Source organism: Oncorhynchus mykiss, chromosome 9, assembly GCF_057628025.1.
Source record: "Oncorhynchus mykiss isolate SJ-2025 chromosome 9, ASM5762802v1, whole genome shotgun sequence".
In the NCBI taxonomy this organism is placed as follows: Eukaryota; Metazoa; Chordata; class Actinopteri; order Salmoniformes; family Salmonidae; genus Oncorhynchus; species Oncorhynchus mykiss.
Window position 1 is genome coordinate 8,262,472 of NC_143030.1, and position 27,121 is coordinate 8,289,592.

The 27,121-nt window shown below is 44.6% G+C and overlaps 1 protein-coding gene across 1 annotated transcript in view; it reads left to right on the forward strand.

Annotated features, from left to right (window-relative positions):
* The window catches only part of dysf (dysferlin, limb girdle muscular dystrophy 2B (autosomal recessive)), a 154,535-nt gene that overhangs the window by 87,840 nt on the left and 39,574 nt on the right, over window positions 1–27,121 (forward strand). Inside the window, 8 exon segments of the mRNA XM_090185666.1 lie at window positions 426–566; window positions 4,738–4,767; window positions 4,875–4,904; window positions 5,052–5,090; window positions 7,111–7,212; window positions 13,336–13,497; window positions 21,558–21,720; window positions 21,917–21,990. Coding sequence (XP_090041792.1) covers window positions 426–566; window positions 4,738–4,767; window positions 4,875–4,904; window positions 5,052–5,090; window positions 7,111–7,212; window positions 13,336–13,497; window positions 21,558–21,720; window positions 21,917–21,990 — 741 coding nt within the window.

Genomic DNA, 27,121 nt, shown 5'->3' on the forward strand with positions numbered 1-27,121 from the left:
TAAATAGGCAGGCAGGCAACCAGGTAAGTAGTCAGGCAGGTAAATAGGCAGGCAGGCAACCAGGCAGGTAAGTAGGCTGGCAAACAAACAGGCAGGTAAGTAGTCAGGCAGGTAAATAGGCAGGCAAGCTAACAGGCTAGCAAGCAGGCAGGTAAGTAGATAATCAATCTGATATCTGATTTCATCATGCCTGTGTGCAACTGTCTTGTCATTCCCCTCCTATCCCATAGGGGGCAGATGTGTTCATGGGTCTACCTGTGTGCAACTGTCTTGTCATTCCCCTCCTATCCCATAGGGGGCAGATGTGTTCATAGGTCTTCCTGTGTGCAACTGTCTTGTCATTCCCCTCCTATCCCATAGGGGGCAGATGTGTTCATAGGTCTTCCTGTGTGCAACTGTCTTGTCATTCCCCTCCTATCCCATAGGGGGCAGATGAGTTCATGGGTCGCTGTGTGTGTCAGCCCTCCACGACCCCCTCCCCTCGTCTGGCCTGGTATCCAATCAGGATGGGAGACAGGAGCGCAGGAGAACTACTGGCTGCCTTCGAACTCATACGACGAGAGAAGGTGTGTCTGTGTGTCTCTGTGTGTGTCTGTGTCTGTGTGTCTCTGTGTGTCTCTGTCTGTGTCTCTGTGTGTGTGTGTCTCTGTGTGTGTGTCTGTGTGTGTCTGTGTGTGTCTGTGTGTGTCTGTGTGTGTCTCTGTGTGTGTCTCTGTGTGTCTCTGTGTGTTCTCTGTGTGTGTCTCTGTGTGTGTCTGTGTGTGTGTGTGTCTCTGTGTGTGTGTCTGTGTCTGTGTGTGTCTGTGTGTGTCTCTGTGTGTGTCTCTGTGTGTCTCTGTGTTATTTCTGTGTGTGTCTCTGTGTGTGTCTGTATCTGTCTGTTTGTATCTGTGTGTGTCTCTCTGTCTGTATTTGTGTGTGTGTCTGTATCTGTGTGTGTATCTCTATCTGTGTGTGTGTGTGTGTGTGTCTGTAGCTGTGTGTGTCTCTCTCTGTCTGTATTGGTGTGTGTTCTGTGTGTATCTGTCTGTCTCTCTGTCTGTATTGGTGTGTGTTCTGTGTGTATCTGTCTGTCTCTCTGTCTGTATTGGTGTGTGTTCTGTGTGTATCTGTCTGTCTCTCTGTCATGTTTAGGGTTAGGGTTAGGGTTGTGTCTGTATTGGTGTGTGTATCTGTCTGTCTCTCTGTCTGTATTGGTGTGTGTTCTGTGTGTATCTGTCTGTCTCTCTGTCATGTTTAGGGTTAGGGTTAGGGTTGTGTCTGTATTGGTGTGTGTATCTGTCTGTCTCTCTGTCATGGTCCTAGCAATGTAGGAAAATATGTCTGTGTCTGCTTTCTGAGTCAGTTGGAGCACGGATACTATCAGCCGTGTGTGTGTGTGTGTGTGTGTGTGTGGAGGCTGAGTCCCGTATTCTGCTTTTTGATGATCAGAGCTGGACGAGGGGATATTATGACCACATTTCTGTTCTTTCTCTTTTTGTTTCTCTCTCTCTCTCCTCCCTCTGTCATCTCTCTTTGTTTCTCTCTCTCTCCTCCCTCTGTCATCTCTCTTTGTTTCTCTCTCTCTCTCCTCCCTCTGTCATCTCTCTTTGTTTCTCTCTCTCTCCTCCCTCTGTCATCTCTCTTTGTTTCTCTCTCTCTCTCCTCCCTCTGTCATCTCTCTTTGTTTCTCTCTCTCTCTCCTCCCTCTGTCATCTCTCTTTGTTTCTCTCTCTCTCTCCTCCCTCTGTCATCTCTCTTTGTTTCTCTCTCTCTCTCCTCCCTCTGTCATCTCTCTTTGTTTCTCTCTCTCTCTCCTCCCTCTGTCATCTCTCTTTGTTTCTCTCTCTCTCTCCTCCCTCTGTCATCTCTCTTTGTTTCTCTCTCTCTCTCCTCCCTCTGTCATCTCTCTTTGTTTCTCTCTCTCTCTCCTCCCTCTGTCATCTCTCTTTGTTTCTCTCTCTCTCTCCTCCCTCTGTCATCTCTCTTTGTTTCTCTCTCTCTCTCCTCCCTCTGTCATCTCTCTTTGTTACTCTCTCTCTCTCCTCCCTCTGTCATCTCTCTTTGTTTCTCTCTCTCTCTCCTCCCTCTGTCATCTCTCTTTGTTTCTCTCTCTCTCTCCTCCCTCTGTCATCTCTCTTTGTTTCTCTCTCTCTCTCCTCCCTCTGTCATCTCTCTTTGTTTCTCTCTCTCTCTCCTCCCTCTGTCATCTCTCTTTGTTTCTCTCTCTCTCTCCTCCCTCTGTCATCTCTCTTTGTTTCTCTCTCTCTCTCCTCCCTCTGTCATCTCTCTTTGTTTCTCTCTCTCTCTCCTCCCTCTGTCATCTCTCTTTGTTTCTCTCTCTCTCTCCTCCCTCTGTCATCTCTCTTTGTTTCTCTCTCTCTCTCCTCCCTCTGTCATCTCTCTTTGTTTCTCTCTCTCCTCCCTCTGTCATCTCTCTTTGTTTCTCTCTCTCTCTCCTCCCTCTGTCATCTCTCTTTGTTTCTCTCTCTCTCTCCTCCCTCTGTCATCTCTCTTTGTTTCTCTCTCTCTCTCCTCCCTCTGTCATCTCTCTTTGTTTCTCTCTCTCCTCCCTCTGTCATCTCTCTTTGTTTCTCTCTCTCTCTCCTCCCTCTGTCATCTCTCTTTGTTTCTCTCTCTCTCTCCTCCCTCTGTCATCTCTCTTTGTTTCTCTCTCTCTCTCCTCCCTCTGTCATCTCTCTTTGTTTCTCTCTCTCTCTCCTCCCTCTGTCATCTCTCTTTGTTTCTCTCTCTCTCTCCTCCCTCTGTCATCTCTCTTTGTTTCTCTCTCTCTCCTCCCTCTGTCATCTCTCTTTGTTTCTCTCTCTCTCTCCTCCCTCTGTCATCTCTCTCCATCTCTTTTTGATTCTCTCTCTCTCTCTCTCCTCCCTCTGTCATCTCTCTCTCTCTCCTCCCTCTGTCATCTCTCTCTCTCTCCTCCCTCTGTCATCTCTCTCTCTCCTCCCTCTGTCATCTCTCTCTCTCTCCTCCCTCTGTCATCTCTCTCTCTCTCCTCCCTCTGTCATCTCTCTCTCTCTCCTCCCTCTGTCATCTCTCTCTCTCTCCTCCCTCTGTCATCTCTCTCTCTCTCCTCCCTCTGTCATCTCTCTTTGTTTCTCTCTCTCTCTCCTCCCTCTGTCATCTCTCTCCATCTCTTTTTGATTCTCTCTCTCTCTCTCTCCTCCCTCTGTCATCTCTCTCTCTCTCCTCCCTCTGTCATCTCTCTCTCTCTCCTCCCTCTGTCATCTCTCTCTCTCTCCTCCCTCTGTCATCTCTCTCTCTCTCCTCCCTCTGTCATCTCTCTCTCTCTCCTCCCTCTGTCATCTCTCTCTCTCTCCTCCCTCTGTCATCTCTCTCTCTCTCCTCCCTCTGTCATCTCTCTCTCTCTCCTCCCTCTGTCATCTCTCTCTCTCCTCCCTCTGTCATCTCTCTTTGTTTCTCTCTCTCTCTCCTCCCTCTGTCATCTCTCTTTGTTTCTCTCTCTCCTCCCTCTGTCATCTCTCTCTCTCTCCTCCCTCTGTCATCTCTCTTTGTTTCTCTCTCTCTCTCCTCCCTCTGTCATCTCTCTCCATCTCTTTTTGATTCTCTCTCTCTCTCTCTCCTCCCTCTGTCATCTCTCTCTCTCTCTCCTCCCTCTGTCATCTCTCTCTCTCTCCTCCCTCTGTCATCTCTCTCTCTCTCCTCCCTCTGTCATCTCTCTCTCTCTCCTCCCTCTGTCATCTCTCTCTCTCTCCTCCCTCTGTCATCTCTCTCTCTCTCCTCCCTCTGTCATCTCTCTCTCTCTCCTCCCTCTGTCATCTCTCTCTCTCCTCCCTCTGTCATCTCTCTTTGTTTCTCTCTCTCTCTCCTCCCTCTGTCATCTCTCTTTGTTTCTCTCTCTCCTCCCTCTGTCATCTCTCTCCATCTCTTTTTGATTCTTTCTCTCTCTCCTCCCTCTGTCATCTCTCTCTCTCTCCTCCCTCTGTCATCTCTCTCCATCTCTCTTTGTTTCTCTCTCTCTCCTCCCTCTGTCATCTCTCTCTCCATATCTTTTTGTTTCTCTCTCTCTCTCCTCCCTCTGTCATCTCTCTCTCTCTCTCTCTCCTCCCTCTATCATCTCTCTCTCTCCTCCCTCTGTCATCTCTCTCTCTCTCCTCCCTCTCTCTCTCTCCTCCCTCTATCATCTCTCTCTCTCCTCCCTCTGTCATCTCTCTCTCCTCCCTCTGTCATCTCTCTCTCTCTCTCTCCTCCCTCTGTCATCTCCCTCTCTCCTCCCTCTATCATCTCTCTCTCTCCTCCCTCTGTCATCTCTCTCTCCTCCCTCTGTCATCTCTCTCTCTCCTCCCTCTGTCATCTCTCTCTGTCATCTCTCTGTCATCTCTCTCTCTCTCTCTTGTTGTTTCTCTCTCTCTCCTCCCTCTGTCATCTCTCTCTCCTCCCACTGTCATCTTTCTCTCTCCTCCCTCTGTCATCTCTCTCTCTCTCTCTCTCTTGTTGTTTCTCTCTCTCTCCTCCCTCTGTCATCTCTCTCTCCTCCCTCTGTCATCTCTCTCTCTCCTCCCTCTGTCATCTCTCTCTGTCATCTCTCTGTCATCTCTCCCTCTCTCTCTCTCTTGTTGTTTCTCTCTCTCTCCTCCCTCTGTCATCTCTCTCTCTCCTCCCTCTGTCATCTCTCTCTGTCATCTCTCTGTCATCTCTCTCTCTTTTTGTTTCTCTCTCTCTCCTCCCTCTGTCATCTCTCTCTCCTCCCACTGTCATCTTTCTCTCTTGTTCCCAAAGCCCGCTGTTCATCACATCCCTGGACAGGAGGTTAGTCTGATCACACACACACACACACACACACACACACACACACACACACACACACACACACACACATATATATAAATACATGTCTCTCTCTTGCTCTGTAACAGGGAGACATCCCCCCTCACATTATGGATGAGGTAAGAATGACATTTTCTGACATAATAGTTTAAAATCCTATTGTTATGATTTATGAATAACAAGTGCTGTGCATCTCTCCGATCCTTCATCTTCCTCCCTCTCTCCTTCATCTTCCTCCCTTTCTCCTTCATCTTCCTCCCTCTCAGGTCTTTCTCACTGGATTCCTCTCAGAAAACCAGCAATGGGTACACACACACACACACGCATGCACGCACGCATACACACGCACGCACGGACACGCGGACACACACAGGGACACGCGGACACATGCGGACACACACATGGACACACACATGGACACACATGGACACACACATGGACACACGGAAACGCACGGAGACACACAGGGACACGCGGACACATGCGGACACACACATGGACACACACATGGACACACGGAAACGCACGGAGACACACGGACACACACATGGACACTTGCACGGATACATGCACACACAAGGACACACACACGGACATACACACACACACACACACACACACACACACACACACACACACACACACACACGGACACACACACGGACACACACATGGACACACACATGGACACACGGAAACGCACGGAGACACACGGACACACACATGGACACTTGCACGGATACATGCACACACAAGGACACACACACGGACATACACACACACACACACACACACACACACACACACACACACACACACACACACACACGGACACACACACACACGGACACACAGGAAATAGAGTAGCAACACTAACAGAGTTTACTTGTTGCAGTTTGATGCATCTTCCTCAACAACCCTGTCACAATGTGTAGGTCAATGTCTCATCATCACAGTGTTCATCCACTTCATCCTAATCCTTTCTTCTCAAACTCCACTCCGTGTTTTCTCACTGAACCACCTTGTGTTGATTCATCCTAATCCTTTCTTCTCAAACTCCACTCCGTGTTTTCTCACTGAACCACCTTGTGTTGATTCATCCTAATCCTTTCTTCTCAAACTCCACTCCGTGTTTTCTCACTGAACCACCTTGTGTTGATTCATCCTAATCCTTTCTTCTCAAACTCCACTCCGTGTTTTCTCACTGAACCATCTTGTGTTGATTGCATGGGCAATTTTGAAATGTCCTCCCATTAGTTTTTGACTGAAATACACCACTGTTGAATGTTTGTCTAATCATGTGCTGATGTTTGTCATATTATCATCACGTTATTGTCATGTTGTTGTCATGTTGTTGTCATGTTGTTGTCATGTTGTTGTCATGTTGTCACGTTATCGTCGGTTGTTGTCATGTTGTTGTCATGTTGTTGTCATGTTATTGTCATGTAGTCATGTTGTTGTCATGTTATTGTCGGTTGTTGTCATGTTATCGTCGGTTGTTGTCATGTTGTTGTCATGTTATTGTCATGTTGTAGTCATGTTATTGTCATGTTGTTGTCATGTTGTCATGTTATTGTCGGTTGTTGTCATGTTGTTGTCATGTTATTGTCATGTAGTCATGTTGTTGTCATGTTGTTGTCATGTTGTTGTCATGTTGTTGTCATGTTATTGTCATGTAGTCATGTTGTTGTCATGTTGTTGTCATGTTGTTGTCATGTTGTCATGTTGTTGTCATGTTATTGTCGGTTGTTGTCATGTTATCGTCGGTTGTTGTCATGTTACTGTCATGTTGTTGTCATGTTGTTGTCGGTTGTTGTCATGTTATCGTCGGTTGTTGTCATGTTGTTGTCATAATGTTGTCATGTTATTGTCATGTTGTCATGTTATTGTCATGTTGTCATGTTGTTGTCATGTTGTTGTCATGTTGTTGTCATGTTGTTGTCATGTTATTGTCATGTAGTCATGTTGTTGTCATGTTGTTGTCATGTTGTTGTCATGTTATTGTCGGTTGTTGTCATGTTATGGTCATGTTGTTGTCATGTTGTTGTCATGTTGTCATGTTGTTGTCGGTTGTTGTCATGTTATCGTCGGTTGTTGTCATGTTGTTGTCATGTTGTTGTCATGTTATTGTCATGTTGTCATGTTATTGTCATGTTGTTGTCATGTTATCGTCACTTCATTTGTCCACTAATATTGCTTTAATATCAGCATGTTTAAAATACACACTTATCTCAATGTTTCCCCTTCTGGTGTTGTCTCACATTTTGTCCCCTGTGGATGACCTCACGCCTCTGACCCATCCCTGTCCTGTGTTCTGATTGGCAGCCCAAGGATTCCGACCTGCCGAACCCGCCCCCCCAGAGAGAACCCAACGTCTACATGGTTCCTCAGGGGATCAAACCTGTTCTACAACGTACTGCTGTAGAGGTGCTATTCTACGACAACTGTACAATGCTACTATACTACCACTAAAACTACTACTGTACTATACTACCACTAAAACTACTACTGTACTATACTACCACTAAAACTACTACTGTACTATACTACCACTAAAACTACTACTGTACTATACTACTATACTACCACTAAAACTACTACTGTACTATACTACCACTAAAACTACTACTGTACTATACTACCACTAAAACTACTACTGTACTATACTACCACTAAAACTACTACTGTACTATACTACTATACTACCACTAAAACTACTACTGTACTATACTACCACTAAAACTACTACTGTACTATACTACCACTAAAACTACTACTGTACTATACTACCACTAAAACTACTACTGTACCATACTACTACTGTACTATACTACCACTAAAACTACTACTGTACTATACTACCGCTAATACTACTACTGTACTATACTACCACTAAAACTACTACTGTACTATACTACCGCTAATACTACTACTGTACTATACTACCACTAAAACTACTACTGTACTATACTACCACTAAAACTACTACTGTACTATACTACCGCTAATACTACTACTGTACCATACTACTACTGTACTATACTACCACTAATACTACTACTGTACTATACTACCGCTAATACTACTACTGTACCATACTACTACTGTACTATACTACCACTAATACTACTACTGTACTATACTACCGCTAATACTACTACTGTACCATACTACTACTGTACTATACTACCACTAATACTACTACTGTACTATACTACCGCTAATACTACTACTGTACCATACTACTACTGTACTATACTACCACTAAAACTACTACTGTACTATACTACCGCTAATACTACTACTGTACTATACTACCGCTAATACTACTACTGTACTATACTACCGCTAATACTACTACTGTACTATACTACCACTAAAACTACTACTGTACTATACTACCGCTAATACTACTACTGTACTATACTACCGCTAATACTACTACTGTACTATACTACCGCTAATACTACTACTGTACTATACTACCGCTAATACTACTACTGTACTATACTACCACTAAAACTACTACTGTACTATACTACCACTAAAACTACTACTGTACTATACTACCACTAATACTACTACTGTACTATACTACCACTAATACTACTACTGTACTATACTACCACTAAAACTACTACTGTACTATACTACCACTAAAACTACTACTGTACTATACTACCACTAAAACTATTACTGTACTATACTACCGCTAATACTACTACTGTACCATACTACTACTGTACTATACTACCACTAAAACTACTACTGTACTATACTACCGCTAATACTACTACTGTACTATACTACCACTAATACTACTACTGTACTATACTACCGCTAATACTACTACTGTACCATACTACTACTGTACTATACTACCACTAAAACTACTACTGTACTATACTACCGCTAATACTACTACTGTACTATACTACCGCTAATACTACTACTGTACTATACTACCGCTAATACTACTACTGTACTATACTACCACTAAAACTACTACTGTACTATACTACCGCTAATACTACTACTGTACTATACTACCGCTAATACTACTACTGTACTATACTACCGCTAATACTACTACTGTACTATACTACCGCTAATACTACTACTGTACTATACTACCACTAATACTACTACTGTACTATACTACCACTAATACTACTACTGTACTATACCACCACTAATACTACTACTGTACTATACTACCACTAATAATACTACTGTACTATACTACCACTAAAACTACTACTGTACTATACTACCACTAAAACTACTACTGTACTATACTACTATACTACCACTAAAACTACTACTGTACTATACTACCACTAAAACTACTACTGTACTATACTACCACTAAAACTACTACTGTACTATACTACCACTAAAACTACTACTGTACTATACTACTATACTACCACTAAAACTACTACTGTACTATACTACCACTAAAACTACTACTGTACTATACTACCACTAAAACTACTACTGTACTATACTACCACTAAAACTACTACTGTACTATACTACTATACTACCACTAAAACTACTACTGTACTATACTACCACTAAAACTACTACTGTACTATACTACCACTAAAACTACTACTGTACTATACTACCACTAAAACTACTACTGTACCATACTACTACTGTACTATACTACCACTAAAACTACTACTGTACTATACTACCGCTAATACTACTACTGTACTATACTACCACTAAAACTACTACTGTACTATACTACCGCTAATACTACTACTGTACTATACTACCACTAAAACTACTACTGTACTATACTACCACTAAAACTACTACTGTACTATACTACCGCTAATACTACTACTGTGCCATACTACTACTGTACTATACTACCACTAATACTACTACTGTACTATACTACCGCTAATACTACTACTGTACCATACTACTACTGTACTATACTACCACTAATACTACTACTGTACTATACTACCGCTAATACTACTACTGTACCATACTACTACTGTACTATACTACCACTAATACTACTACTGTACTATACTACCGCTAATACTACTACTGTACCATACTACTACTGTACTATACTACCACTAAAACTACTACTGTACTATACTACCGCTAATACTACTACTGTACTATACTACCGCTAATACTACTACTGTACTATACTACCGCTAATACTACTACTGTACTATACTACCACTAAAACTACTACTGTACTATACTACCGCTAATACTACTACTGTACTATACTACCGCTAATACTACTACTGTACTATACTACCGCTAATACTACTACTGTACTATACTACCGCTAATACTACTACTGTACTATACTACCACTAAAACTACTACTGTACTATACTACCACTAAAACTACTACTGTACTATACTACCACTAATACTACTACTGTACTATACTACCACTAATACTACTACTGTACTATACTACCACTAAAACTACTACTGTACTATACTACCACTAAAACTACTACTGTACTATACTACCACTAAAACTACTACTGTACTATACTACCGCTAATACTACTACTGTACCATACTACTACTGTACTATACTACCACTAAAACTACTACTGTACTATACTACCGCTAATACTACTACTGTACTATACTACCACTAATACTACTACTGTACTATACTACCGCTAATACTACTACTGTACCATACTACTACTGTACTATACTACCACTAAAACTACTACTGTACTATACTACCGCTAATACTACTACTGTACTATACTACCGCTAATACTACTACTGTACTATACTACCGCTAATACTACTACTGTACTATACTACCACTAAAACTACTACTGTACTATACTACCGCTAATACTACTACTGTACTATACTACCGCTAATACTACTACTGTACTATACTACCGCTAATACTACTACTGTACTATACTACCGCTAATACTACTACTGTACTATACTACCACTAATACTACTACTGTACTATACTACCACTAATACTACTACTGTACTATACCACCACTAATACTACTACTGTACTATACTACCACTAATAATACTACTGTACTATACTACCACTAATACTACTACTGTACTATACTACCACTAATACTACTACTGTACTATACTGCCACTAATACTACTAATGTACTATACTGCCACTAATACTACTACTGTGCTATACTACCGCTAATACTACTATTGTACCATACTACCACTAATACTACAACTGTACTATACTACCACTAATACTACCACTGTACTGTACCACCGCTAATACTAGTAATGTACCATACTACTACTGTACCATACTACTGCTAATACTACTACTGCACTATACTACCACTAATACTACTACCGTACCATACTACTACTGTGCTATAATACTGCTAATACTACTATTGTACTATGCTACTACTGTTCTATGCTAATATGCTAACACTAATACTACTGCTGTACCATACTACCACTAATACTACTACTGTACTATACTATTACTGTTCTATACTAATATGCTAACACTAATAATACTACTGTGCTATACTACTACTGTACTATACTGTACTATACTACCACCAATAATACTTATGTGCTATACTGCTAATCTACTATACTGCTACTAATACGGCTACTGTACTATACTACCACTAATACTTCTACTGTACTATACTGCTACTGTACTATACTGCTGGTACCACTATTGTACTATACAACTACTACTGTACTATACTACAATTGTATTTTACTATTATACTAATAATAATACTACTACTGCACTATGCTTCTACTGCTGTCATATACTGCTGTACTATTACTGCTACTGTAGTATGCCTACTACTAATGCTACTACTGTACTATACTACTATACTACTACTAGTATTACTGCTGTACTATACTACTACTAATACTATACTACCACTAATACTACTGCTGTGCTATACTAATACGAATACTACTGCTGCCATATACTACTATATTACTACTAGTACTACTACTGCCACTGTACTATACTACTACTGCTCTCATATAGCACTATACTGTTACTAATGCTACTACTGTACTACGCTACTGCTAATACTACTACTGTACTATATACTACTACCGCTGTCATATACTACCATTATACACCTACTTGTAACACACTAATATACTATACTACTATGGCGATATACTACTATAATACTACTAGCACTACTACTGCTGTCTAATAATACTATACTGTCACTAATACTACTACTGTTATATACTCTACTACCACTATACCACTACTAGTAACCACGCTAATGTACTGTACTACTAGTAATACTACTACTGTGCTCTACTGTACTATACTACTGTACTACTAATACTTCCACTATGCCATACTATAATACTACCGTATTATACTGGTATACTACTACTGTACTCTACTATACTGCTACTAATACTACTGCTTTACTATGCCGCTATACTACTGCTAATACTACCACTACACTATATTACACCCTCTGCTAATACTGTACAATACTACTATACTACGGTATTATACTTCTGCTAATACTCCTGCTGTGCTATACTACTACTGTAATATCACTATGCATACTGCTACTATACTTCTATACCACGAATAATCATACTGTACTGTAATATTATATGACTGCTAAACTACTACTGTACTATAATATTATATTACCGCTAAACTACTACTGTACTATACTACTGCTATACTATACTACAACTAATACTACTGCTGTACTACACTGCTACTACCACTACTGTACTATAATATTATATGACTGCTAAACTACTACTGTACTATACTACTATTATACTATACTACAACTAATACTACTGCTGTACTACACTGCTACTACCACTACTGTACTATACTACTACTCATACTACCACTGTGCTATACTACTATATTATATTTCCATACCACTAATACCCCTACTGTACTATGCCACTATACAACTACTGCCACTACTGCTCTACTACACATACTATAGTACTACTAATACTACTATACTACCACCGGTACTACTATACTACTACTAATACAACTATACTACCTGTACTACTATAGTACTACTAATACTACTAATACTACTATACTACTGGTACTACTGTAGTACTACTAATACTGCTATACCGCTGCTGGTGCCACTATACTGCTACAATTGGCACTATACTACGGGTACTACTATACTACTTGTACTACTATAGTACTACTATACTCCTGGCACTATTATACTACTACTGGTACTACTATGCCACTGGTACTACCATAGTAGTACTACCATAGTAGTACTACTACTATACTACTACTGCAACATCTACATGGCTCCTCACGGTATCAAACCTGTTCTATATTGGTAACTTAGATACCCTTCTCTCTCTCTCTCTCCATCCATCCCTTTTCCTCTCTCTCTCTCTCTCTTTATCTCTCTCTTTATCTCTCTCTCTCTCTCGCTCTCTCTCTCTCTTTATCGCTATCTTTATCTCTCTCTCTCTCTCTCTCCATCCATCCATTCTTTCTCCTCTCCTCCTCTCCAGATCTTGGCATGGGGAGTGCGTAACCTGAAGAGCTTCCAGCTAGCTAGCGTTACCTCTCCCAGCCTGCAGGTGGAGTGTGGAGGCATCATGGTTCAGTCCTGCGTCATACGATCTACAAAGAAGAAACCCAACTTCGACATCAACACACTCTTAATAGACGTGGTAAGACCTGGTTCCAAACCCTCCACTAGGCTTTAAACCTTACCCACTACCTTCCTCACTAGTCTCTACACTCCTACCCTTCACCCTAGCCCCTTACACACTACCTTCCTCACTAGCCTCTACACTCCTACCCTTCACCCTAGCCCCTTACCCACTACCTTCCTCACTAGTCTCTACACTCCTACCCTTCACCCTAGCCCCTTACCCATTACCTTCCTCACTAGTCTCTACACTCCTACCCTTCACCCTAGCCCCTTACACACTACCTTCCTCACTAGTCTCTACACTCCTACCCTTCACCCTAGCCCCTTGCACACTACCTTCCTCACTAGCCTCTACACTCCTACCCTTCACCCTAGCCCCTTACACACTACCTTCCTCACTAGCCTCTACACTCCTAAACTTAGTTTGACTGAGAACTAGAATCAACAAGAGACTAATGACCTCCCAGTGTTCTATTACAGGAAATAGTGTTACTCAACAATATGTTCCTACAGTATGTAGAATCAGTGTTACTCAACAATATTTTCCTACAGTATGTAGAATCAGTGTTAATCAACAATATGTCACTACAGTATGTCAATTTTCTTTTTTTATTTCAGCTTTTATTTAACCAGCTAGGCTAGTTGAGAACAAGTTCTAAATTACAACTGTGATCTGGCCAAGATAAAGCAAAGCTGTGTGACAGACAGCAACACAGAGTTACACATGGAGTAAAACAAACATACAGTCAATAATACAGTAGAAAAAAGTCTACATACAATGTGTGCAAACGGCTTGAGGAGGTAAGGCAATAAATAGGTCATAGTAGTTACAATTTAGCAAATGAATAGTGGAGTGATAGATGTGCAGATGATGATGTGCAAGTAGTGATACTGGAATGCAAAAGAGCAGAAAAGTAAATAAAAACAATATGGGGATGAGGTAGGTAGATTGGATGGGCTATTTACAGATGGACTATGTACAGCTGCAGTGATCAGTTAGCTGCTCAGACAGCTGATGCTTCAAGTTAGTGAGGGAGATATAAGTCTCCAACTTCAGCGATTTTTGCAATTCGTTCCAGTCATTGGCAGCAGAAAACTGGAAGGAAAGGCGGCCAAAGGAGATGTTGGCTTTGGGGATGAACAGTGAGATATACCTGCTGGAGCACGTGCTATGGGTGGGTGTTGTGAGCTGAGATAAGGCGGAGCTTTACCTAGCAAAGACTTATAGATGACCTGGAGCCAGTGGGTCCAGCAACGAATATATATTGCGAGGGCCAGCCGACGAGAGCATACAGGTCGCAGTAGTGGGTAGTATATGTGACTTTGGTGACAAAACGGATGGCACTGTGATAGACTGCATCCAGTTTGCTGAGTAGAGTGTTGGATGCTATTTTGTAAATTGCATCGCTGAAATCGAGGAACCGTAGGATAGTAAGTTTCATGAGGGACTGTATGGCAGCATGAGTGAAGGAGGTTTTGTTGCAAAATAGGAAGCCAATTCTAGATTTAATTTAGGATTGGAGATGTTTAATGTGAGTCTGGAAGGAGAGTTTACAGTCTAGGCAGACACCTAGGTATTTGTAGTTGTCCACATATTCTAAGAATCGTCCAGAGTAGTGATGCTAGTCGGGCGCGCAGCGATCGGTTGTAAAAGCATGCAATTAGTTTTACTTGCATTTAAGAGCAGTTGGAAGCCATGGAAGGAGAGTTGTATGGCATTGAAGCTCGTTTGGAGGTTAATTAACAGTGTCCAAAGAAGGGCCAGATGTATACAGAATGGTGTCGTCCTCGTGGAGGTGGATCAGGGAATCACCCATAGCAAGAGCGACATCGTTGATATATACAGAGAAAAGAGCCCGTCCGAGAAATGAACCTTGTGGCACCCCATAGAGACTGCCAGAGGTCCGGACAACAGGCCCTCCGATTTGACACGTTGAACTCTATCTGAGAAGTAGTTGGTGACCCAGGCGAGGCAGTCATTTGAGAAACCAAGGCTGTTGAGTCTGCCAAAAAGATTATGGTGATTGACAGAGTCGAAAGCCTTGGACAGGTCGATGAAGACGGCTGCACAGTACTGTCTTTTATCGATGGCGGTAAAGATATTGTTTAGTACCTTGAGCGTGGCTGAGGTGCACCCATGAGCAGCTCTGAAACCAGATTGCACAGCAGAGTGGGATTCGAAATGGTCGGTGATCGGTTTGTTAACTTGGCTTTCGAAGACCTTAGAAGGGCAGGTCAGGATGGATATACAGTTGAAGTCAGAAGTTTACATACACTAAGTTGACTGTGTCTTTAAACAGCTTGGAAAATTCCAGAAAATTATGTCATGGCTTTAGAAGACTCTGATAGGCTAATTGACATAATTTGAGTCAATTGGAGGTGTACCTGTGGATGTATTTCAAGGCCTACCTTCAAACTCAGTGCCTCTTTGCTTGACATCATGGGAAAATCAAAAGAAATCAGCCAAGACCTCAGAAAAAAATTGTAGACCTCCACAAGTCTGGTTAATCCTTGGGAGCAATTTCCAAACACCTGAAGGTACCACTTTCATCTGTACAAACAATAGTACGCAAGTGTAAACACCATAGGACCACACAGCCCTCATACCGCTCAGGAAGGAGACGCGTTCTGTCTCCTGGAGATGAACGTACTTTGGTGCGAAAAGTGCAAATCAATCCCAGAACAACCTCAATGGGCCTTGTGAAGATGCTGGAGGAAACGGGTACAAAAGTATCTATATCCACAGTAAAACGAGTCCTATATCAACATAACCTGAAAGGCCGCTCAGCAAGGAAGAAGCCACTGCTCCAGAACTGGCATAAAAACCAAGATTACGGTTTGCAACTGCACATGGGGACAAAGATCATATTTTTTGGAGAAATTTCCTCTGGTCTGATGACACAAAAATAGACCTGCTTGGTCATAATGATCATCATTATGTTTGGAGGAAAAAGGAGGAGGCTTGCAAGCCGAAGAACACCATCCCAACCGTGAAGCACGGGGGTGGCAGCATCATGTTGTGGGGGCGCTTTGCTGTAGGAGGGACTGGTGCACTTCACAAAATAGATGGCATCATGAGGGTGGAAGATTATGTGGATATATTGAAGCAACAGCTAAAGACATCAGTCAGGAAGTTAAAACTTGGTCGCAAATGGGTCTTCCAAATGGACGATGACCCCAAGCATGCTTCTAAAGTTGTGGCAAAATGGCTTAAGGACAACAAAGTCAAGGTATTGGAGTGGCCATCACAAAGCCCTGACCTCAATCCCATAGAACATTTTTGGGCAGAACTGAAAAAAGCGTGTGCGATCAAGAAGGCCTACAAACCTGACTCAGTTTCACCAGCTCTGGCAGGAGGAATGGGACAAAATTCACCCAACTTATTGTGGGAAGCTTGTGGAAGGCTACCAGAAACGTTTGACCCAAGTTAAACAATTTAAAGGCAATGCTACCGAATACTAATTGAGTGTATGTAAACTTCTGACCCACTGGGAATTTGATGAAAGAAAGAAAAGCTGAAATAATTAGTTCTCTACTATTATTCTGACATTTCACATTCTTAAAATAAAGTGGTGATCCTAAGACATATAATTTTTACTAGGATTAAATGTCAGGACCTGTGAAAAACTGAATTTAAATGTATTTGGCTAAGTTGTATGTAAACTTCCGACTTCAACTGTGCAACAGTTTGGGTCTAGAGTGTCACCCCCTTTGAAGAGGGGAAGACCACGGTAGCTTTCCAGTCTTTTGGGATCTGGGACGATACGAAAGAGAGGTTGAACAGACTGGTAATAGGGGTTGCAACAATGGCAGTGGATAATTTTAGAAAGAGGGTGTCCAGATTGTCTAGCCTCGCTGATTTATACGGTTCCAGGCTTTGCAGCTCTTTCAAGAACATCTGCTATCTAGATTTGGGTGAAGGAGAAGCTGGGGAGGTTTGGGCAAGTAGCTATGGGGAGTGCGGAGCTGTTGGCCGGGATTGGGGTTAGCCTGGAGGAAAGCATTTGCAAGCCGTCGAGAAATGCTACTTGAAATTCTCGATTATCGCGGATTTATCGGTGGTGACAGTGTTTCCTAGCCTCAGAGCAATGGACGGATGGGAGGAGGTGCTCGTGTTCTCCATGGACTTTACAGTGTCCCAAAACTTTTTGGAATTAGAGCTGGAGGATGCACATTTCTGTTTGAAAAAGCTAGCCTTTGCTTTCCCAACTGACTGCGTGTATTGGTTCCTGACTTCCCTGAAAAGTTGCATATCGCTGGGACTATTCGATTCTAGTGCAGTCCGCCACAGAATGTTTTTTTGTGACAATAGATGTCATCATTCACCAGAACAGAGAGACTGAATGTCTATGGGCAACACAATGCTAAGGTTTTGACCAGAGCCCTGTGTAGAGAATAAGTTGTTATTTGGGACACAGTCCTCATCAGGCAGAGAGAGAACCTCCATAACGGTCCTCATCAGGCAGAGAGAGAACCTCCATAACGGTCCTCATCAGGCAGAGAGAGACCCTCCATAACGGTCCTCATCAGGCAGAGAGAGACCCTCCATAACGGTCCTCATCAGGCAGAGAGAGAACCTCCATAACGGTCCTCATCAGGCAGAGAGAGAACCTCCATAACAGTCCTCATCAGGCAGAGAGAACCTCCATAACAGTCCTCATCAGGCAGAGAGAGAACCTCCATAACGGTCCTCATCAGGCAGAGAGAGAACCTCCATAACAGTCCTCATCAGGCAGAGAGAGACCCTCCATAACAGTCCTCATCAGGCTGAGAGAAAACCTCCATAACAGTCCTCATCAGGCTGAGAGAGACCCTCCCTAACAGTCCTCATCAGGCTGAGAGAGAACCTCCATAACGGTCCTCATCAGGCAGAGAGAGAACCTCCATAACAGTCCTCATCAGGCAGAGAGAGAACCTCCATAACGGTCCTCATCAGGCAGAGAGAGAACCTCCATAACGGTCCTCATCAGGCAGAGAGAGACCCTCCATAACAGTCCTTATCAGGCAGAGAGACCCTCCATAACAGTCCTCATCAGGCTGAGAGAGACCCTCCATAACAGTCCTTATCAGGCAGAGAGACCCTCCGTAACAGTCCTCATCAGGCAGAGAGAGAACCTCCATAACGGTCCTCATCAGGCAGAGAGAGAACCTCCATAACAGTCCTCATCAGGCAGAGAGAACCTCCATAACAGTCCTCATCAGGCAGAGAGAGAACCTCCATAACGGTCCTCATCAGGCAGAGAGAGAACCTCCATAACAGTCCTCATCAGGCAGAGAGAGACCCTCCATAACAGTCCTCATCAGGCTGAGAGAAAACCTCCATAACAGTCCTCATCAGGCTGAGAGAGACCCTCCCTAACAGTCCTCATCAGGCTGAGAGAGAACCTCCATAACGGTCCTCATCAGGCAGAGAGAGAACCTCCATAACAGTCCTCATCAGGCAGAGAGAGAACCTCCATAACGGTCCTCATCAGGCAGAGAGAGAACCTCCATAACGGTCCTCATCAGGCAGAGAGAGACCCTCCATAACAGTCCTTATCAGGCAGAGAGACCCTCCATAACAGTCCTCATCAGGCTGAGAGAGACCCTCCATAACAGTCCTTATCAGGCAGAGAGACCCTCCGTAACAGTCCTCATCAGGCAGAGAGAGACCCTCCATAACAGTCCTCATCAGGCAGAGAGAGACCCTCCGTAATGGTCCTCAATTCCTCCGGCTCCGTCTCTAACGAGGTCCTCTATGATGTGGTTTCATTCAGAGTTTGATCTTAATCAACTAACCACAATAGACAGACTTCATTCAGTCAGTACTTCTAATTAATCAAATCACATTTTATTTGTCACATGCGCCGAATACAACAGTGAAATGCTTTACTTACTTACAAGCCCCTAACCAACAATGCAGTTTAATTTTTTTTTTTATAAATAAGAATAACAAATAATGAAAGAGAATGGTGTAAGGTATCTGTTTGACCAATAGGAATGATCCTGAGGAATTCCAACACCACATGTACAGAGTACAGCCGTACAGTTACCGTAGAGACAAGCTCATTTCATTTTAATAAAGGCCATCTCAAAAAAAATGATCTTATCTGTGCCCTTCTCACTTCATTCTTAGCCAGCAGCACATACTCTGACTCAGTTTGCCCAAAACATCTCCCTCCGAAAGGTCAGGCGTGGTGATGAGGATGCTCGTCCTGGATGAGTCCGCATGGAGCTGTGTAGATAACGTAAACAACATTGTTTAATACCATTTCCAGTCTTAGACATGTGATCACGTGTTCCTGGGCTGGCTGAGCGTACTGATGTTCTGTTTAGACAGTTACACAGCATATCAAATCTGAGGAGGGATCCCTGTCTCCCCTCTCACTCTCAATCCCCGTCTCCCCTCTCACTCTCAATCCCCGTCTCCCCTCTCACTCTCAATCCCTGTCTCCCCTCTTACTCTCAATCCCTGTCTCCCCTCTCACTCTCAATCCCTGTCTCCCCTCTCACTCTCAATCCCTGTCTCCCCTCTCACTCTCAATCCCCGTCTCCCCTCTCACTCTCAATCCCCGTCTCACATCTCTCTCTCAATCCCTGTCTCCCCTCTCATTCTCAATCCCCGTCTCCCCTCTCATTCTCAATCCCCGTCTCCCCTCTCACTCTCAATCCCTGTCTCCCCTCTCAATCCCCTCTCACTCTCAATCCCTGTCTCCCCTCTCAATCCCCTCTCACTCTCAATCCCTGTCTCCCCTCTCAATCCCTGTCTCCCCTCTCAATCCCCTCTCACTCTCAATCCCTGTCTCCCCTCTCAATCCCTGTCTCACTCTCAATCCCCTCTCACTCTCAATCCCTGTCTCCCCTCTCAATCCCTGTCTCCCCTCTCAATCCCCTCTCACTCTCAATCCCCGTCTCACATCTCTCTCTCAATCCCTGTCTCCCCTCTCATTCTCAATCCCCGTCTCCCCTCTCATTCTCAATCCCCGTCTCCCCTCTCACTCTCAATCCCCGTCTCCCCTCTCACTCTCAATCCCTGTCTCCCCTCTTACTCTCAATCCCTGTCTCCCCTCTCACTCTCAATCCCCGTCTCCCCTCTCACTCTCAATCCCCGTCTCCCCTCTCACTCTCAATCCCTGTCTCCCCTCTTACTCTCAATCCCTGTCTCCCCTCTCACTCTCAATCCCTGTCTCCCCTCTCACTCTCAATCCCCGTCTCCCCTCTCACTCTCAATCCCCGTCTCACATCTCTCTCTCAATCCCTGTCTCCCCTCTCATTCTCAATCCCCGTCTCCCCTCTCACTCTCAATCCCCGTCTCACATCTCTCTCTCAATCCCTGTCTCCCCTCTCATTCTCAATCCCCGTCTCCCCTCTCACTCTCAATCCCCGTCTCACATCTCTCTCTCAATCCCTGTCTCCCCTCTCATTCTCAATCCCCGTCTCCCCTCTCACTCTCAATCCCCGTCTCACATCTCTCTCTCAATCCCCGTCTCCCCTCTCATTCGCAATCCCCGTCTCCCCTCTCACTCTCAATCCCTGTCTCCCCTCTCAATCCCTGTCTCCCCTCTCAATCCCCTCTCACTCTCAATCCCTGTCTCCCCTCTCAATCCCTGTCTCCCCTCTCAATCCCTGTCTCCTCTCTCAATTGACCATCTCTTCACCTTGATGTTTCCCACCTCCTCCCCTTCCGCTCTCCTTCTCTCTCCTCCTCTCTCCTTCTCTCCCATCCTCCCTCTTCCTCCCCTCTTCTCCTCCCTCCTCCCCTCTTCTCCTCCCTCCTCCTCCCTCCTCCTCTCTCCTCCTCTCTCCTTCTCTCCTCCTCCCTCCTCCTCTCCCCTCCTCCCTCTTCCTCCCTCCTCCTCCCTCTTCCTCCCTCCTCCCCTCTTCTACTCCCTCCTCCCCTCTCCTCCTCCCTCTTCCACCCTCCTCCCCTCTTCCTCCCTCCTCCCCTCTCCTCCTCCCTCCTCCTCTCCCCTACTCTCTCCTCCTCTCACATCCTCATCTGTCCTCCTCCCTCCTCTTCTCTCCTCCTCCCTCCTTTCCCCTCCTCTCTCCTCCTCTCTCACCCTCCTCTCCCCTCCTCTCTCCTCTTCTCTCCAGAGACTGCCCTGTGAGGAGCTTTATATGCCACCTATCATTCTGAAGATCATCGACAACAGACAGTTTGGGAGGAAGCCGGTGGTGGGACAGTGTACAATCAGGAACCTGGAGGACTATCGCTGTACCCCTGAGGAAGAGGGGGAGGAGGAAGAGGACGAGCTTGGTAAGAGAGGGATAGAGAGAGGAGGGAGGGGGCTGGAGGAAGAAGAGATGAAAGGGAGTACGTTGAGTTACTGGCTGTAAAGAAAATATGTTGTTTGTTGATAAAAGAAGGTACATAAAACACAACATAAAAAATATCACTGTCCTGGAAACGTCACGTGGACCGTTACGAACCTTCTGCTGTGTGTGTTATTCAGAGGAGGTTGTCCAGACGCCTCGTGACGATGTTCTGATCGACATCGATGACAAGGAACCCCTCATCACCTCACAGGTAGGCTCTGTCACCTTTCAACCAGCCAATCGATTGATCAATCAGTCAATCAAACAACAAGTCATCCAACTGATCAATCAATCAATGAATTCAACTTCATGAGCATTTCACACAAGGTAAAAAAAAACAAACAGGAGAAGATGACGGTGGGCATTGATCTTTCTCCAGCATGTACCTTTGACCTGTGTGAGTGTTGATTGGTGGAGAAAGATCAGACAATTAACACAGAGTATGGACATGATACTCCAATAACGTAAAGAAAATTGAAAATGTTCATTTAAATTCAATGCAAAAATCGCATTGCACTGTGAGCTATATAGAACCTACTCCCATGCCCCACCCCCTGACCTCTAGCCTGACCCTGAGCTCAGTCATCTCCATGACCCTGGTCCTATATCTCCATGACCCCTGGTCCTATATCTCCATGACCCTGGTCCTATATCTCCATGACCCTACAGGGCTGGGTACAGGGTTGGGTACAGGGTTGGGTAAAGGGCAGGGTACAGGGTTGGGTACAGGGCTGGATAGAGGGCTGGGTACAGGTTTAGGTAAAGGGTTGGGTACAGGGCTAGGTGCAGGGCTGGGTAGAGGGCTAGGTACAGGGTTGGGTACAGGGTTGGGTACAGGGCTGGGTACAGGGCTGGGTACAGGGTTGGGTAAAGGGCAGGGTACAGGGCTGCATATAGGGTTGGGTACAGGGTTGGGTAGAGGGCTGGGTACAGGGCTGGGTACAGTGCTGGATAGAGGGTTGGGTAGAGGGCTGGGTACAGGGTTGGATACAGGGTTGGGTACAGGGCTGGGTACAGGGTGGGTCCAGGGCTGGATAGAGGGCTGGGTACAGGGTTGGGTAAAGGGCTAGCTACAGGGTTGTGTACAGGGCTGGGTACAGGGCTGGGTACAGGGTTGTGTACAGGGTTGGGTTACAGGGCTGGGTTACAGGGCTGGGTTACAGGGCTGGGTTACAGGGTTGGGAACAGGGTTGGGTACAGGGTTGGGTACAGGGCTGGGTACAGGGCTCCGCTGGTAGATATACCCTCCTCTGGTATATAGACACTCCTCTGGTAGATAGACACTCCTCTGGTAGATAGACACTCCTCTGGTAGATAGACCTTCCTCTGGTAGATAGACCCTCGTCTGGTAGATAATCCCTCCTCTGGTATATAGACCCTCCTCTGGTATATAGACCCTCCTCTGGTATATAGACCCTCCTCTGGTATATAGACCCTCCTCTGGTATATAGACCCTTCTCTGGTAGATAGACCCTCCTCTGGTATATAGACCCTCCTCTGGTAGATATACCCTCTGGTAGATAGACCCTCCTCTGGTATATAGACCCTCTGATATATAGACCCTCCTCTGGTAGATAGACCCTCCTCTGGTAGATAGACCCTCTGGTATATAGACCCTCCTCTGGTAGATATACCCTCTGGTAGATAGACCCTCCTCTGGTAGATAGACCCTCCTCTGGTAGATAGACCCTCCTCTGGTAGATAGACCCTCCTCTGGTAGATAGACCCTCCTCTGGTAGATAGACCCTCCTCTGGTATTTCACCCTTGACTTAGTGGCCAGACAGCTGGGGTATTCTAGTGGCAAGAAACTGAGTTTGGCAGGCCTGGAAGTGAACATGGAGTCTTGTTCTCTGAAAAGCGACCAGCTCATTGGATGGAAAGTCAGAACAGAGGGTAACCACCAGAGATATCGCCAATTCCCCAGCGTGACGACCTACTAAAATACAAACAATATAGGGAATGTCAGAAGAGGAAAGAAAAGGAGAGATTTGGGAGAATAAAATAAGAGATTTGGGAGGGATTAAGGAGATTGGAAAATGGTTTCCATGTTCCAGTTGTAACCCTCCTGTCTCTGTGTGTTTAAGTCATTGGATAAAGGGAAGAAAGAACGGATGAGGAGAGGGAGAAAGGAGAGACAGGGGGAGAGGAGAGGGGAGAGAAAGGAGAGACAGGGGAGAGGGAAGAGAAGAGAGAGAAAGAGAGAGGGGAGAGGGAAGAGAGGAGAGAGATAGAGGAAGGAGAGACGGAGAGAGAAAGAGAGAGAGGGAAGACAGGCGATAGAAAGAGAGAGAGGGAAGATAGGAGAGAGAAAGGATAGACGGGGGAGAGAAAGAGAGAGAGGGGAGAAGGAGAGAGAAAGAGAGAGTGGGGAGAGGGAAGAGAAGAGAGAGAAAGAGAGAGGGGAGAGGGGAGAGAGGAGAGAGATAGAGGAAGGAGAGACGGAGAGAGAAAGAGAGAGAGGGAAAACAGGCGATAGAAAGAGAGAGAGGGGAGAGGGAAGAGAGAGAGGGGAGAAGGAGAGAGAGAGGGGAGAGGAAAGAGAGAAGGAGAGAAGGAGAGAGAAAGAGAGAGGGGAGAGGGAAGAGAGGAGAGAGAAAGAGAGAGGGGAGATGGAAGAGAGAAGGAAAGAGAAAGAGGGAGAGGGGAGAGAAAGAGAGAGAGAGAGGGGAGAGGGGAGAGAAAGAGAGAGGGAAGAGAGAAGGAGAGAGAAAGAGAGAGAGGGGAGAGGGAAGAGATAAGGAAAGAGAAAGAGAGAGAGGGGAGAGGGAAGAGAGAGGGGAGAAGGAGAGAGAAAGGGAGAGAGGGAAGAGAGAGAATGGAGAAAGAGAGAGGGGAGAGGGAAGAGAGAAGGAAAGAGAAAGAGAGAGAGGGGAGAGGGAAGAGAGAGGGGAGAATGAGAGAGAGGGGAGAAGGAGAGAGAAAGAGAGAGAGGGAAGAGAAAGGGGAGAAGGAGAGAGAAAGCGAGAGAGGGGAAAGGGAAGAGAGAAGGAGAGAGAAAGAGAGAGGGGAGAGGGAAGAGAGAAGGAAAGAGAAAGAGAGAGGGGAGAGAAAGAGAGAGAGATGGTAGAGGGGAGAGAAAGAGAGAGGGAAGAGAGAAGGAGAGAGAAAGAGAGAGAGGGGAGAGAGAGAGGAGATGGGAGAGAAAGAGAGAGAGGGAAGAGAGAAGGAAAGAGAAAGAGGGGAGAGGGAAGAGAGAAGGAAAGAGAAAGAGAGAGAGAGGGGAGAGAAAGAGGGGGAGAGAAAGTGAGAGGGAAGAGAGAAGGAAAGAGAAAGAGAGAGAGGGGAGAGAGAGAGGGGAGAGAAATAGAGAGAGAGGGGAGAGAAAGAGAGAGAGAGGGGAGAGAAAGTGAGAGAGGGAAGAGAGAAGGAAAGAGAAAGAGAGAGAGGGGAGAGGGAAGAGAGAAGGAAAGAGAAAGAGAGAGGGGGGAGAGAGAGGAGAGAGAAATAGAGAGAGAGGGGAGAGGAAGAGAGAAGGAAATGGAAAGAGAGAGAGGGAAGAGAGAAGGAAAGAGAAAGAGAAAGAGAAAGAGAGGGAGGGGAGAGAGAGAGAGAGAGAGGGGAGAGGGAAGAGAGAAGGAAAGAGAAGAGAGAGAGGGGAGAGGGAAGAGAGAAGGAAAGAGAAAGAGAGAGAGGGGAGAGAGAGAGAGAGAGAGAGAGAGAGGGGAGAGAAAGAGAGAGAGGGAAGAGAGAAGGAAAGAGAAAGAGAGAGAGGGAAGAGAGAATGAAAGAGAAAGAGAGAGAGGGAAGAGAGAGGGGGAGAGTTTTAATGAGTGGAGACGACCTCGAGTCTTGCGGTTTTTACAATGACCACCATCTGCAGAAATGTGGGCTGCATCATCATTGTTGGAGCGTATTTAGTTACGCTCCTGTTTGTACACACACACACACACACACACACACACACACACACACACACACACACACACACAAACACAAAAAATGGCACTCACACATTTTCCTCTAGCCTTGTCACGTTTTCCTTCAAACTGATCTCCCATACAGACATTGAGACAATCTAAGACGCTGGCCGGTTTTTAGTTTTAGTTCCTTGACAAAGGACCGAGCAGGAGAGGAAAGGTTTCGAGAGCAGTAGTAGGGTTCACATAGGAGTAAGACATTATGATAACCAACCACTGACAAGGCTTTACCCTGTACCTCTTAGTTTCATATGGTTAGTTAACACAACAGCAGTCTCCTAGTTTCATATGGTTAGTTAACACAACAGTAGTGTCCTAGTTTCATATGATTAGTTAACACAACAGTAGTGTCCTAGTTTCATATGATTAGTTGTCTCCTAGTTTCATATGATTAGTTAACACAACAGTAGTGTCCTAGTTTCATATGGTTAGTTAACACAACAGTAGTGTCCTAGTTTCATATGATTAGTTAACACAACAGTAGTGTCCTAGTTTCATATGGTTAGTTAACACAACAGCAGTGTCCTAGTTTCATATGATTAGTTGTCTCCTAGTTTCATATGATTAGTTGTCTCCTAGTTTCATATGGTTAGTTAACACAACAGCAGTCTAACTACTATTTTCTTATGGTTAGTTAACAGAAGACAAGTCAGAGCCAGATTACTGAAGGTAAGTACATTATTTACCTTCGGAGGTGAATGTGTCAAACCAGTTTTTGTGATAAAAGCGTGTTGTTGTTGTTCACTCTCCTCAGTAAACAACAGCATGGTATTTTATCACTGTAATATCTACTGGTAATTGGACAGTGCAGTTAGATTCACAATAACTGAAGCTTTCTGCCCATATCAGACTAACGATCCTTGGTATGACCTTCTTAAAACAATTCCAAATGCATTCAGAAAGTATTCAGACCCCTAGACTTTTCCCACTTTTTTAAAAACATGTTTTGACTTATTCTAAAATGGATAAACGTTTTTGCAAATAAGAAATTGAAATATCACATTTAAATAAGTTTTCAGACCCTTTACTCAGTACTTTGTTGAAGCACCTTTGGCAGCGATTACAATCCTAGAGTCTTCGTGGGTATGACTCTACACATTCTGCACACCTGTATTTGGGGAGTTTCTCCCATTCTTCTCTGCAGATCCTCTGAAGCTCTGACAGGTTGGATGGGGAGCGTCACTGCACAGCTATTTTCAGGTCTCTCCAGAGATGTTTGATCAGGTTCAAGTCTGAGTTCTGGCTGGACCATTCAAGGACATTTAGAGACTTGTCCCGAAGCCACCCCTGCGTTATCTTGGCTGTGCGCTTGGGGTCATTGTCCTGTCGGAAGGTGAACCTTCACCCCTGTCAGAGGTCCTGAGGAGCTCTGGAGCAGGTTTTCATCAAGGATATCTCTGTTCCATCAAGGATCTCTCTGTTTC